Genomic DNA, 13,505 nt, shown 5'->3' with positions numbered 1-13,505 from the left:
AGTGCCGGGGCCGCGGGGCAGTGTCAGAGCTCCAGGGGCAGCATCAGAGCCGCGGGGCGGTGTCAGTGCCGGGGGAGGCCCCGCCGTGCGGCCCCACAGCGCCCGTGGGTGCGGAGCGCGTACCCTTCCCCGCACCGCCCCGGACTACACTTCCCGTGGTGCCCCGCGTGGCGCGTGACGTCAGACGGCGGCGCGGGGGTTACCCGGCGCGCACCCGGAAGGGCCGGCCTTTCCCCCCCGGAAGGTGAGGATGGCGGAGCCGCCGCGGGGCCCCGCGCTGTGCCCGCGCTCCATCCGCCGCCATCCGCGCCGCTTCGAGCCCGCGGGGCGCCGCACAGAGTCCCCGGGGCGCGGCGGGGGCCGGGGCGGGCGCGGCGGGCAGAGGAGCGCGGGTGTTGGGCGGGCCGGGCTGGTCAGGCCGCGGCGGGGTGCGGAGGCCGCGGCGGGAGCGGGCCGGGCAGGGCCGGGCCGGGGCTGAGCGTGGCCGGCCGTGCCCGCTCGGGGCAGCGCCGGGGGGCCGTGCGTCCCGCCGGGCTCGCTCCGGGACGCGCAGTGGCTGTGGCCGGCGCGGGGCAGCACTCCGGGGAAGCGGCGCCTGCTCGGTCGCGGCGGGAGGAGGTGCCCGGCAGCTGTCGGGAGGGTGCAGGGCATCGCGCCGGTTCTTGTATTGCGGTTCCGCGACCGTGCGCGCCTCGGGGTAAGCTCTGGTTTGTGCCCTCCCCAGATGGCGGGTGAGAAGGCGCCCGCGGAGAAGAAGCCGGCCAAGAAGAAGGCAGGAGAGAAGAAGCCGGAGCAGAAGCCGAGCCAGAAGGCAGCCGGGGACAAGAAGAAGAGGGTGAAGAAGTACCATGCGAGCAGGAACCCCGTCCTGGCCCGCGGCATCGGGAGGTATTCCCGCTCGGCCATGTACGCCAGGAAGGCCCTGTACAAGCGCAAGTACACGGCCCCGGAGACAAAGGTGGGATGCGGCACGCTGGGGCTGAGCCCTCCTGGTGCCTTCGGCTTGAAATGCCAGGAGCTTTCCCTGTTCTTTGCCTGCAGATAGAAAAGAAGAAGAAGGAGATGCCGCGCGCCACCATCACCAAACCAGTGGGCGGAGACAAGAACGGAGGCAGCCGGGTGGTGAAAATCCGGAAGATGGTATGGAAGAGCACTGGGATGCTCGTGGGTCGGGGCTGTTCTCGATAACCTTTGGTGAGGGCTCAGCCTCTTGCCTGGGCTAACACAGGGACCTCAGCCCATGGCGTGCCTCAGTGAACTGTTGGCAGTGCTGTCCTTGAGATCCAGACCCAGCATCCTTGGGAGATGGCGGAATGTAGGGTGGGAATTTAGGGAATGATTGTGGGCAAGAGTGAGTGTTGTGCCATGTATGGCTCTTCTGAGTTGGAAACACACAGAAATACAGAACTGGCTCAGCTTTCACTGTGCACCATTGCCCAGGAATCTCTGTGTGTGTGTGTTCCCTGGCACCACCTGCAGCAGAAACAACTCCAGAAAGTTGAGCTTTAAGGAAATAATACTTCCTAAGAAGTGGGGAATTTGCCGAGGGGTTCCTGCCCCGTGGGATGCAGGTGGTCACTGTGGCTGCTCTCCCTCCCCCAGCCCAGGTACTACCCCACCGAGGACGTGCCACGCAAGCTGCTGAGCCACGGCAAGAAGCCGTTCTGCGAGCACAAGCGGCGGCTGCGCAGCTCCATCACCCCGGGCACGGTGCTCATCCTGCTCACCGGGCGGCACCGCGGCAAGGTGAGCCCCTGGGGAGCCCCTCGGGGTGGGAGCTGGGCTGCTCCACATTTACCAGTTCATGTACCTACCACTCATCTCACACACCTGCTCACCGGGCGGCACCGGAGAGCCCTCCCGCTGCCCCCACAGGGCCTGGCAGCTGATCCCTTCAGTTTGGCAGCTGAGATACCCCAAATTTACCAGCTCCTCTCACTGCTCAGCCACTGAGTTCAAATCTGTGACTCTTGTCTGTCTGCTTTCCTTGCCCAACCTTTAAATGTTTCAGTTTATGTTTTTCTGCCCAGAGCTGGGACTAAAGCAGGCTGGTGCAGTTAGACCAAAGGAAAGGAGTGTTGCTGCAGTGCACAGAAGTGTGTAGGTCCCTGTCACACAGCAGAGCAGTGCCTGTGTCTGTTGCTTCTGCAGTGAGGGCAAAACTTGGTCGTAAAGTTGCTATTGCAAAAGAAAAACTACATTTTCATTCTTAATCTGATTATCAGGGTAGTGCTGGGTTATTATATTGAATTCTTCATCCTAATGCTGGTTATTAACACAGCTGACTTCCTTTATTTTCTTGAATTCTTTGGCTTTATGTCACGTTGCATAAAGGATGTTCAGAGAAGGAAACTTGACCAGAAATAAGACATGACTGGGGGGTGGCTCTGACCATGTGATGTTGTGGTGCCCTTCTGGGTTTTATCCAGTTCCTGCCTTTAATTCTTATAAAGAAATTGGGTGATGGGGTGGCTGTTGCCATCCCGAAGGATGGGGAAAAACTGTAGGAATTGGCTTTGCTGTGCCTTGAGGGATAAGGCCCAGGGAGGGTCCCAGAGAAGGTCCCTGGCACAGCTGTGCTCTCGGAAGGGCTGTAGTTTGGCTCATTCCCTATTCCCTGGGTGGCACAGCTGCACCTCACCTGGAGCACTGTCAGTGCCTGTACCAGTAGCAGGCCCAGTGTGGGCACAGTCCCAGTTTGGCTGTGGTGGTGGAGTCCTGGGACCTGGGGGTTTATTCCACATTTTGTTTCTTTTCAGCGTGTTGTCTTCTTGAAGCAGCTGGACACTGGCCTTCTGCTGGTTACAGGTAAAAACCTTTCTACATGTGACGCTTGGGTTTGGTTTGGGGGTTCTGTGGATTTGGGGGTTTGGGGTGGGTCTCTTAAGTTTGTCTCTGGGGTCAGCACAACCAGTGTGGCACATTGTGTGGAATCACATTTTGTGGGGGAGTCCCCCATCCCTGGAGGTGTCCATGGATCAACTGGACGTGGCACTCAGGGCTCTGGTCTGGGTGACAAGATGGGGATCAGTCCTGGGTTGTACTCAATGACCTTGGAGGGCTTTTCCAGCCTGAATGATTTTGGGATTTGGAGCTTTGCAGGGAGGTGGAGGGGTGATAATTTAGCTTCAGTATCTGACTACCTGAAGAGATCAGGAAGGTTTTTTTGGCATTTCCAGAGGCTGCAGGGAAGGGCTTTGTTCTGTTTTTTTGTTCAGATTTTAGCTGCAGGCATGTCTGAAAGAACTAGGCATGAGTTACAGTATAAAATGCAACATAAAAGCAGTGGTTTTGACCAGAAAAGCTGAGCTTATGCTCTTGGTCTTCCTTCAGGCCCCCTGGCTGTGAACCGTGTCCCTCTGCGTAGGGCCCACCAGAAGTTTGTTATTGCCACGTCCACAAAGGTGGATCTCACAGGAGTGAAAATTCCCAAACATCTCACCGACTCCTACTTCAAGAAGAAGAGGCTGCGGAAGCCCAAGCACCAGGAGGGCGAGATCTTTGACACTGAGAAAGAAGTAAGAGACATGGTGGTTCATTCCTTCTATATCCCCGTGGGACCCCAGGCCAGGCTGGAAGGGGGGAATAGCAGGGAACAAAGAGCTGGAGTTTAAGCAGCCCTCAATACACTGAGGGGATGCCATTAAAATGGGTTAATACAGCACAGAGATAAAACCCTGTTGAATTTGGGGATTCTCTGCTTGTACCTCAGCAGACCAGCAGCAGGATTATTGCAGTTAAATGACCAAACCCCACCTCTCCTGGTTTGGCCCTGCCAGCCACCAACCAGTGGCTTCGGTGCTGCACCACCTCTGCTCTCCCACACATTTTCCTTATTTAGAACAGAGAAAAGATTTCCTGAAAAGGCCAAACTCTGGGGCTGCCCTGAATTTCTGCTCTCTGTGGAAGGCTGTGAAGCCACAGTGCAGAGTGTGACGCTCCTCTCTTGCCCTGCAGAAGTACGAGCTGACGGAGCAGCGCAAGGCGGACCAGAAGGCCGTGGACTCGCAGGTCCTGGCGCGCATCAGGAAGGTGCCCCAGCTCCGGGGCTACCTGCGCTCCACCTTCAGCCTCTCCAACGGGGTCTACCCCCACAAGCTGGTGTTCTGAGTGCTGAAAGCACCACATTAAACTCCAAGGGAAAGGAACAAGGAGTTCTGGTGTGTTCATTGCAGTGTGTAACAGCTTGTGCTGCATGAGGCTTGCATGGGCTAACAAGCAGAAAAGTGCCTGTGGTGTGAAGCCCTGAGGGGCTCCGTGCAGTGAGCAGAATTTTGAGTTAGAAGGTTTGGGGTGTAGGAGTTTGGTTGTTTGGGTTGGGTTTTTAGTGGTTGTTGCATTTTTTAACTGTTTAATATAAATAGGAATTCGGTTTTCTGTTGAGTTGGGGAGGGATCCTGAACAGATTCTGTTTGGGGCAGAGCAGATGATGCCGAGTTGACACAGTATAGAGTAAAAGCCACCCCAGCATCTGCTGACACGTTTCTCTACCCTGACTGGTGAATCCAGCCCTTTTTCTGTGGAGAACCAGCTCTGGCAGTAAAACTCTGCAGGTAACTCAGCATTTTAAACCTTGTGTGCAGCTCTTGAGAGGGTGGTTGCCAAACAGCTTTGATCCATCAATCACACATGAATCTGAGCAAATACAAAGCTTTTTAAAGGCATTTCAGGAGCTGTATCTTGGATTTTGAAGTGGAAACACTGGGAGTACTTCACAGTTTTGCAGTGTAACTTATCCCTGGAACCAAAACAAAACTTGGAGTGTATGTCCCTTTCCTGTTCTTTGTTTATCCCTGTGGGATGTAATGCTGTTGGTTGTAAGGAATACCACCTGCTTAGATCAGAAAGCAAATCCTTAATTCTGTAGGCTTGGAAATTGCTTAAAAACCAAGCTGTTCCTGTGAAAGGGAACTTTTTCTATCCTGGGAGACTTCTGGAGTCTTGATAATTTTTCCTATCTCAAAAATGGGTGGAAAGTGAGTTGGAAAAGTTAGTCCAGTGTGTTTTCTTTATCTGATACAGTCAGCAGATATGTGGAAGAGGATGCTTGGGTAGAAGTAGCTCTGCTCTTACAAAAAGCAGAGATGTACATATTAACAAACCTGGCAGGCTGGAGCTCCCTCTTAGCCAGACTTCTGCAGGAATCGGGGATTATGTAACTGCACCATCTGCCTGCCCATGAATTCTGAGCTCAGAGTAGCCAGCCAGGTCAAACTTGAGGAGTAGAGATTTCATCAAATTCATGCAAATGTATGAGAAGGGGATGGGAGAGGGAGCAACAGCCCTCTCTGAGGTGGAGGCTTATGTGGCACATACTGGACACGCTCCTTGGAGAGAGGAATTGGGCTTTGAGTGCTCCAGAGGCAGTGGAGTAACTCAGACACCTGCAGATCACCTGGCTGGCACCAAGGGTCTCTGGGCATCCTTACAGCTGGTGATACAAAGTGTGTGGAACTGACCGCACTGGTCGCTTAGACCATCTTCCTCTTGATAATCAACAGGCTGGGAGAGTTGAGGGTGTTCACTTTGGGAAGAGCAGGCTCCAGGGAGACCTGAGAGCCCCTTCCAGTGCCTAAAGGGGCTCCAAGAGATCTGGAGAGGGACTTGGTACAAGGAGAAGGGACAGGGCAAGGGGGAATGGCTTTCCACTGCCAGAGGGCAGGGTTAGGTGGATGTTGGGAAGGAATTCTTGGCTGTGAGGGTGGTGAGGGGCTGGCACAGGTTGGGCAGAGCAGCTGTGGCTGCCCCAGCCCTGGAAGTGCCCAAGGCCAGGTTGGACGGGGTTTGGAGCAACCTGGGCTGGTGGGAGGTGTCCCTGCCCATGGCAGGGGGTGGCACTGGCTGGGCTTTGAGGTCCCTTCCCATCCAATCCCTCGGGAATTCCCGATGAAGTCCCAGCGAGGCTCAGCAGGGGGAGGCGCTGAGCCGGCTGTGTCCCCGTGCGGAATTGCCGGCCTGGCTGGGAGCGTCTGTCTCGCTCTGTGCCGTGTTCTGCCCTGTGCTTGATTATTCCCTGTCATTGGAATGATGTCTCTGATGAGTCACATCTTCTGCTGTAGTTGGTTTGCTGGATGATGGGTCCAGTGAGAGGTTTTTAAGTGGATATGAGGTTTTCCTGCAGTGGTGGGGCTGGCCTGTGTGCATAAACAGCTCTAAAAACAACCTAAAGGGTTGCACACCTCTGCTGCTGCTGCTGTTAAGGTCAGGTCACTGATAGTGCCAAGGAACAAGCCTAGGCCAATATGCTTAGAGAGCTCAGTTAAAGTAAAAATTGTATGTGGGAACACTGAAATGGGAAAAGCCCCACCTGGCAAGTAGAATCAGAACAGTTATATCAGCACGGGGTCTTGCAAGGTCTGCAACCCCCGGGTCAGTGACACAGTTGTGGTCTGAGAGAAAACTGAAGGAGCTACTCATGCTCCAGCCATTCCCTTCTCTGGGAATGGAGAAGCTACAGTGACAAAAACAGCCCTGTAGGTTTGCCTGAACACACAGTGGGGTTCTCAGTAATCACTGGGTACTGTGACACATTCCTGCTTTGTGTCAGTGATACCTGGACCATTAACCTCGTTTACTGGAAGGGCAGGCTTTGTCTCCAGTGTGCTGTCAGGAAGTGATTTGGAAACAGGAGCCGGTTGTCTCCCAGCCCCTGGTACAGGACAGTGGCCTCACGTGCTGCCCCTGCCACCCCGGCAGAGGTGTGACCAGGAACACCCTGCCAGGTGGGCAGGGAGGGATATTCCTGCACTGCTGCCAGTCCTGACCTGAGTCACTGGGCCCAGCAGGATGCTGGTGTCACACAGGGGTGTGGGAACAGGCCTGATGGAAAACTGGGACACCAAATCCTGCCTTCCCAGGGCTGAGCAGCTCCTTGGGCTTGGAGGCAGCACAACCTTCATCTTCCATGAGGAGAGGCAGCCAGGGGACAGCTGTGTTGTGTCTGTGTCTAACCTCTGAAACATTTCATTTGAGCTCTGAAATCTGCCTTCTTCCTGAGCTACTCCAGGGTGAGGGATGGAAAACAGGAAAAATGAGGAGTGTGCAGGTGACCAACACAGAATAAAATGAATATTCCAGAGGATTTTTCACTCTAGATAAGACTGTCCACTACCTGCCAAGTCCTGCCCCACAAAAGCAGCCTGTGAGTGTGCTCTCCTGTCCCACAGCCATTGTCATGCCAAGCATGCAGGCAGCTCTGCAGCCCCGGCTCGCTGAGTCACTGCTGCTCCCTGTGCAGCCCCCACAGAAGGAGCCAGAGCCACCCAGAGCCTCCCTCACCCAATCACAAGTGCTGGAGATGTGCAGGGCCAAAAATAGTGACAGACTCCACCACAGCAACACTTCATTAGCATCAAATGTGCTCTTTGCTTCAGCTGCCTAATAAAGTGATGTGTAATTATAATAAAGCATCCTTTGGAGAGGAAAGAGAGAGGGATGTTGGCTTTCCCAGGGAACTGGTGATAAGCTGGGATGCCCCGTTATCTCCAGGCACCTGTTTTTTGCTGCTGGCTGTGCAGTGCCCCTGTGGGTGCCGCTCCAGCCCGGCGAGGCTCTGTCGGGCTGCTGTGTCGGCAGCGCTCTCAGGGGGGCAGGCACTGGCCGTGAGCCAGAACGGCCGATCTGCAGCACAAAGCACCTCGCAGTGCCAGGTTTGGAGAGAAGGTCACCTTTGGCATTTCGGGGGTCACACACTTGGGTTTAACTTATTAAAAGCAGTCAGTGGCTGGTGCATGAGGGTGCTTTCACAGGGAATTTCAGTCCAAATTCCCAGATACCCAGTGACTGCCCAGTTCACCTGGAAGTGCCTTCTCATGAAGGAGAGGCTGAACTTTTTTCCCCCTGTGTATTTCCACCTGATCCCTGCTCCTTCTCTCCTCATAGTTCACAGACCTACGGCCACTGAGGCAAAGAAAAGTTATTCTGGGTCCCCCCACAAGCTCAGTAAAGAATAAATAGAGTTTGGGAATAGTTTCTTTGTCTTCACCTGGAAGAAGTTCTGCTTTAACATCAGAAAATGTAGACAAGAGCAGGTGAGAAGAGCTGGCCTAGGCAGTGTCCCTTTAGCAAATGCAAGATGGTTTCTTCTGTTCTTTTCCAGGTGTTTATTCCCATCCCCCTTTAAATTATTAGAAATCCCATCCAAGTAGACTTTACTAGCAGAATTTGTGTCAGATTCTCCTTATTTTCCTTTTTCAGCACATTTTGTTCCTTCTCTTTCAATTGAGGGGCTTCCTGGCCTCTCATTAAAATCAAACCTGTTTTGTACAGCTCCTACAATTTTATCAGCCATTACTGTTACAAGACAGACACATGGACAGCTTGGTCTGAGACCCAGAACTGCACAGGAGAGTTATGTAAACTCCACTTCCTTCCATCCCTTCTGTTCTGGAGCAACAGGTCACATAAATGCCAATCCTGTGGGTACAGAATTAAGAGCTTCTGCTCCTGTTGGGGTTTGGGAACAGCATCTGAAGTTCCAGCAACTGTTAATTGGATTTCTCCTGTTCTGCTGCATTACTGTCTGCACTAAGCACTTGATAACTCATTGTTTAAGCAATTAGAGCAATTAAAGCCTTATTTTTATAAGGATCTTATTCCTGTGTTGTGCAGGAAGCCAGTGATTGAGCAAAGCCAGCCATTGCCCCTGAGTCATGCCTGAGGTGGGGCTGGAATGTTACCTGTGGAATTTGACACATGAGCAGCCATGATCATTTTAAGTTGTTGAGATGTTTTTCATTATTTGTTTGTTGTTTGGGGTTTTTTAGATCAGAGTTTTGACCCTCTCACGGATGAAGAGGCAAAGAAAAGCTGATTTTTGCCAGCTGACTGCCTTTTGGGGCTCATTTTATCCATTTTCCTCCCATTATTTCAATGTTTATGTGGGGAAGTGACCTCATGTGATAAACTGCACCCACAGCCAGCAGTTCCTGCCACCCAACCATGGCTCACAGGCAGAAATACTTATTAGTTGTAATGATGATGAGCAGAGAGGGAGCTTAGTTTGGGCTTACATGAAATAACTGGTTTTCACCTGAGAAGGGTGTCCCAGCATGAGCCAGTCAGTGCAGCTGCTCCTGGGGGTTTGTAATGTTAGAATTTCTGCCATTCTTCACATCCTGTCACCCTGAGCTTCAACTTTTCATGTCATCAGGTTCCCACCACACCAAGGCTGGACAGACTGGGTAAGCAAGGCTAAAAAACAGCTTTTTTGTGTTTGTCCTGCACAGTGAACAGCCACCTGAGGACAGTCTGGAAGACTGGAGCACAACACATGCAGTGTGGGCCCTGTGCTGCACGAGGAGAGCTGGGCTGATGTTATTTGTCTGTGAATTAATGATCTGATGAAGGGAGTGATGCTGGTGGAGTCCTCCAAGCTGTGGGGCTTTGGCTGACTGACAGCACTGCTCTTGGTTCTCCTCTTGATTGATGGCAGAGTTATCTCAGTTGAAGGGCAATTAATTGTTCTTCATGGTTTGTCTGTAGTGATGTTCTTTTTAAAGAAACACTCCAATGTTGTTAAGCATAAAGTCAATGTTCATAAAACAATTCCAGAAGAGACTGAGTTCTACCTGCCAGGGCCAGGATTTTATAAGCACTGCAGCATCATAAACAACTCTACAACACCACAAATGAAGAAACTCCCCTACCTGTAGCAGCATGAAAAGATTTTCACCCATCCTGTCTTCACCTGCAGGGCAGTCCAGCCCAAATCTGTGGAATGATGAATTCTTTGGCCTTCACTGGTTTGTGCCATCTGGCTGTGAGGAACAGAGGGAAAAACAGGTGAGTCATAGTGAGCACAAGAAGATTGAACCATCACAGAGATCAGCAGCATCCCTTCACTGAGAAAACCACAGCAGACTTCCAGGGCCTTTCTTGTTTGTCTCCCTTGTATTTGTATCCCATCAAATTGTTCCCTCGCTGTGACTTTATTGTATAATAGTTCTTACTCTTCCTTTAAAAGTAGGTTCTTGGCTGGAAATGATAGTAAGTGATACTGGAAAGAACAGGAGAAATGCTGCAAGAAAGAAAGGAAGGGGAGGAAGGCACTGTGGGAAGAGCATCTTTGGAGATGTGGGCACTTACAGCTGCAAGACAGCACCACACAGAGAGCAAAATTGTTCTTCCCAAAGGGAAAGCCACTCCACTTGGCACAGCAAGGCTTCAGTTCTTGATTAGTGGCTTTCAGTTTGGAGCTGGTTTTGAATGGCTGTCACCACTGAGGAGAAAATCAGCACAAACAGTTGCTGAGGCCAGGGATTCACTGCCCTGCCTCCCTTTCCCCAGCAAAGAGGGTCATTAGTGCTGCAATGCCTGTGCAAACCTGCTAATTAAGACTTCACAGGCTTGGAACTGATTTATGAATTTCAAGTAAAAGACAAAGATGACAAAAGTTCAAAAGCCACCTCATTTAAAATTCTCATTTAGGATCCTGCTTTGACTCTCCTTTGGTGTCCTGTTGTTTCAGACTCCCCAGTCACTGTTTAACACCCTCTCCTTACTTAGAAATGTGCTCAGGAAAGGCAAGTCACTTTGGGATGAACAACATGGAGTGAGTTTGGGAGGTTTATTCCCCAAGATTTCTACCTCGACATGGGTGACTGAAGAGATTTTTGTCAGGATTGGCACAGCTTGATCTAAAATGTGAAAAATCACCTCCAGTCTTTTGCCATGCCCAGCTGCCTCAGGCCTTTCTGCTGGATGGCACCTACAAAGTGTGGCTGGTGGAGTCAGGCTGGGACAGTTCTGCTTCTTCCCATCTCCTCCAGGTCCTGCTCTGTCCCCACCATGAAACACAGTGATGGATCCCAAATCCAGGTGGGGCTTTGCCTTCTGCTTTCAAGCACTTCCATTCTGTGTCTGTAAAACACCACAGGGAGGTTTTATTTCTGAGTGGCTCTTTTAGCTGCCACAAAATTCTAGGGAATAGGAGAAAAACAGTAGTAGGGACAAGTTCTTGCCAGTCACAGTAATTCCAGCTTTCCACCCACTTAGCTCTTCACAGATTTGATTTTACTGTATTTATTACACGTATTTTAAACTCAATGTCAAAATATTACTAACCTTACTGCATGAGGGAGTTGGGCTGAGTTATATGAATGAAATTAAGTTAGCCTGGTATTTATAACTTTTCCTAGATAGCTCTACTTTCTGGTACTCAGAAAAGCTGTGAAAACTTATAATTTATCTTACTCCTAAAGCAATTCTTTTTGTAACAATTGAAAACTTTTATCAACAAGAAATTAAAAGCCAAGATGCACTTGTTTCAGTTTTTTTGGTCAGTTCTGCTTTGTCACAGAGAGAAAACCTCCTCAATTGGGAAGAATTGCTCCTGAATTGGAATAATTTGGAATCTGGCTGGGCATCACTGTAGCAGGAAAATGATGAAGTCTGATGGAAATATATAGATAATTGTGGTTCTGACAGGATGACTGAGTGTAAAAAGGATGTTAAAAGGTACTAGGAGATGTGTATTATAATTTAAAAAATCTCCTCTGTTGACAGTAATGATATAAATATGGATAAATAAATTATAAATAAAATAAAAGCTGCTGTAGGTGTTACAATATTTGCCTGCCACACTATAGGGACCATCCCTAAGTGAGGTTTGATGCTATGGGAGATTGTCAGAAAATGCACAGCTGGTAGAACATTTCCCAGAATTTGAAATCAACTCACTCTCTGAATGTCACATTTAACCAAACTCCAGCTGGAAAAAGAGTGGAGGAAAATGTTCAAACAGAACTTTGGGGTTCCCATTTCAATATAAATTTTATTCGGCATCACTCAGGAGGTGCAGCCACAGCTGCTCTCCCTGTGCTTCCCATTTCCACGGGCTTTGGGTGGTGGGAACATCCTCCTCTTCCTCCTCCCCCGGGCAGTCTGATGGCAGGTTTGCCAATGCGAATGAGCCTTCCCGGGAGGGGAGGGAATGAATGAGGCACAGCCGGGAGTTCGCTGCTCCCACCCCTGGAGGGCTGCAAAACAATTCACAGCCTCTTTGCTTATTCATGCCCAGGAGAGACTGAAAATTTATCACAAGGCTCTGACTCCATGTGGGACTTACACTGACTTTACTAAAATTAAAGCTTTTCAACACAAAATAGCAAAAAAAAAAAGGCATTTTAGATGTCTGCCCTGGAACAAAAGATATATTTGAATAGCAAGGCAATGCTCCTAAAAGGAAAACCAGAAGTCTGTGTGTTCTGTGTCAGCAACTGGAATTCTTTCTCATTTTCAATGAATAGCTCTCAAACACGGGGAATTGCAGGATTAGTATTTCAACAAATTTACTTAGGAAATTAGAGAAAATTATTGAAATGTAGAAGCTCAAATTATTTCTTGATAGCCTAAGAGAAAACCAGCCTGTAAGAAAACCCTGTGACACTTTTTCCTTCCAAGAGTTTTGAATAGAACTTTAAGTACTTATGGGGTAAATAGGAAGCCAGAGATGTTCTGACAAAGGTCTACGTTGTGTTTGTGTCAGAGTTTCAGCCCCACCTCTGTGCTGCCCAAAGGCACTGCTGTTCTTGCAGCATCCACTGATCCAAAAAACTGCCATTTTTGGAACTCATTTTCAAGAACTAATTTTAAAGCCCTCAGATCTCAGCCAGCCTGTCACTGACTTGGTGAATTTGACATTACAAACCCTGAGAAACACAAGTGGACCTTGTAATAATTTGTATGAATTACATAAACCCACCTTGTTACATTTATATCTTTGCAATCTGGAGCAGAATATCATAGCAGAGGGTTTGGTTTTTTTCATTTATTTTCCCCTCCTGTTACTGCACCAGTTTTCAGAGAGGTTGAATTTTAAAACAGCACAGAATAGCTGTATTTAAACCTACCTATTTTTGGATGTTAATAATGAGTCTTCTGAGACATCTGAGATTCAGAAATTCAGGACAACCACTCAGGGATCTGTTCAGCTCCCAACTCTTCCTCTCTGATGGGCAGCATTCAGATACTTCCCTTCATGAAAGATCCCTGAGTAACAAAATGAGACACGAGATCAGGGAGAGGGGTGCTCAATACCAGTTTGTTTTGCTTGTGCCTGGAAATATCACAGACAGGAGTGAAGTGGAAGCTGTTATTTCATTTACAAGCCCAGAGTGAGGCACCAGCCTCATCCAGCTGCAGGGAAAGCAGAGAGGACATGGAGACAGCGAGCAGGAGACCTGCATGGAACACACAGGAATCTGCCCAAACCATTTCACACCAGTGAGGCTTCCTCTAAACACCAGCAGCTCAGGGAGGTGTGGGCAAGTTGGAGGGAATCCCAGAGGGATGATCAGGCCTCCAGGGTATGTGGCCTGCAGGGAGAGTCTGAAGGACAGGGATTATTTGGCACACAGAGAGAGGATGGATGAACTGTGGTCTCAGCTCCCACAGGTGAAGGCAACTGCACAGGAGAGGAAGGGAATAAACTGCTCTCTGTGCCTGAAACACCTGGAAAAAGAAATGTAAAGGTTTACATTGCAGTAACACCAGTTCAGTTATGG

The 13,505-nt window shown here is 50.1% G+C and overlaps 1 protein-coding gene and 1 long non-coding RNA gene across 2 annotated transcripts; one reads left to right on the top strand and one right to left on the bottom strand.

The window, feature by feature from the left end:
• The first annotated feature begins 703 nt into the window (after positions 1-703).
• RPL6 (ribosomal protein L6) lies at positions 704-4,151 on the top strand. Its single transcript, XM_071572433.1, has 6 exons — positions 704-958; positions 1,042-1,140; positions 1,603-1,746; positions 2,760-2,808; positions 3,334-3,518; positions 3,958-4,151. The coding sequence occupies exons 1-6, from the start codon at positions 725-727 to the stop codon at positions 4,108-4,110; spliced, it is 864 nt and encodes a 287-aa protein (XP_071428534.1). The 5' UTR covers positions 704-724; the 3' UTR covers positions 4,111-4,151.
• A 5,522-nt stretch (positions 4,152-9,673) lies between these two features.
• LOC139680101 (uncharacterized) lies at positions 9,674-12,930 on the bottom strand. Its single transcript, XR_011699308.1, has 3 exons — positions 12,852-12,930; positions 10,657-10,860; positions 9,674-9,758 (listed from the first exon to the last, which is right to left on the bottom strand). It is a non-coding gene; the product is annotated as an uncharacterized lncRNA (long non-coding RNA).
• Between the last annotated feature and the right edge of the window lie 575 nt (positions 12,931-13,505).

This window comes from Pithys albifrons, chromosome 17, assembly GCF_047495875.1.
Source record: "Pithys albifrons albifrons isolate INPA30051 chromosome 17, PitAlb_v1, whole genome shotgun sequence".
Taxonomy (NCBI): Eukaryota; Metazoa; Chordata; class Aves; order Passeriformes; family Thamnophilidae; genus Pithys; species Pithys albifrons.
This window is presented reverse-complemented; position numbering and strand designations above follow the sequence as displayed.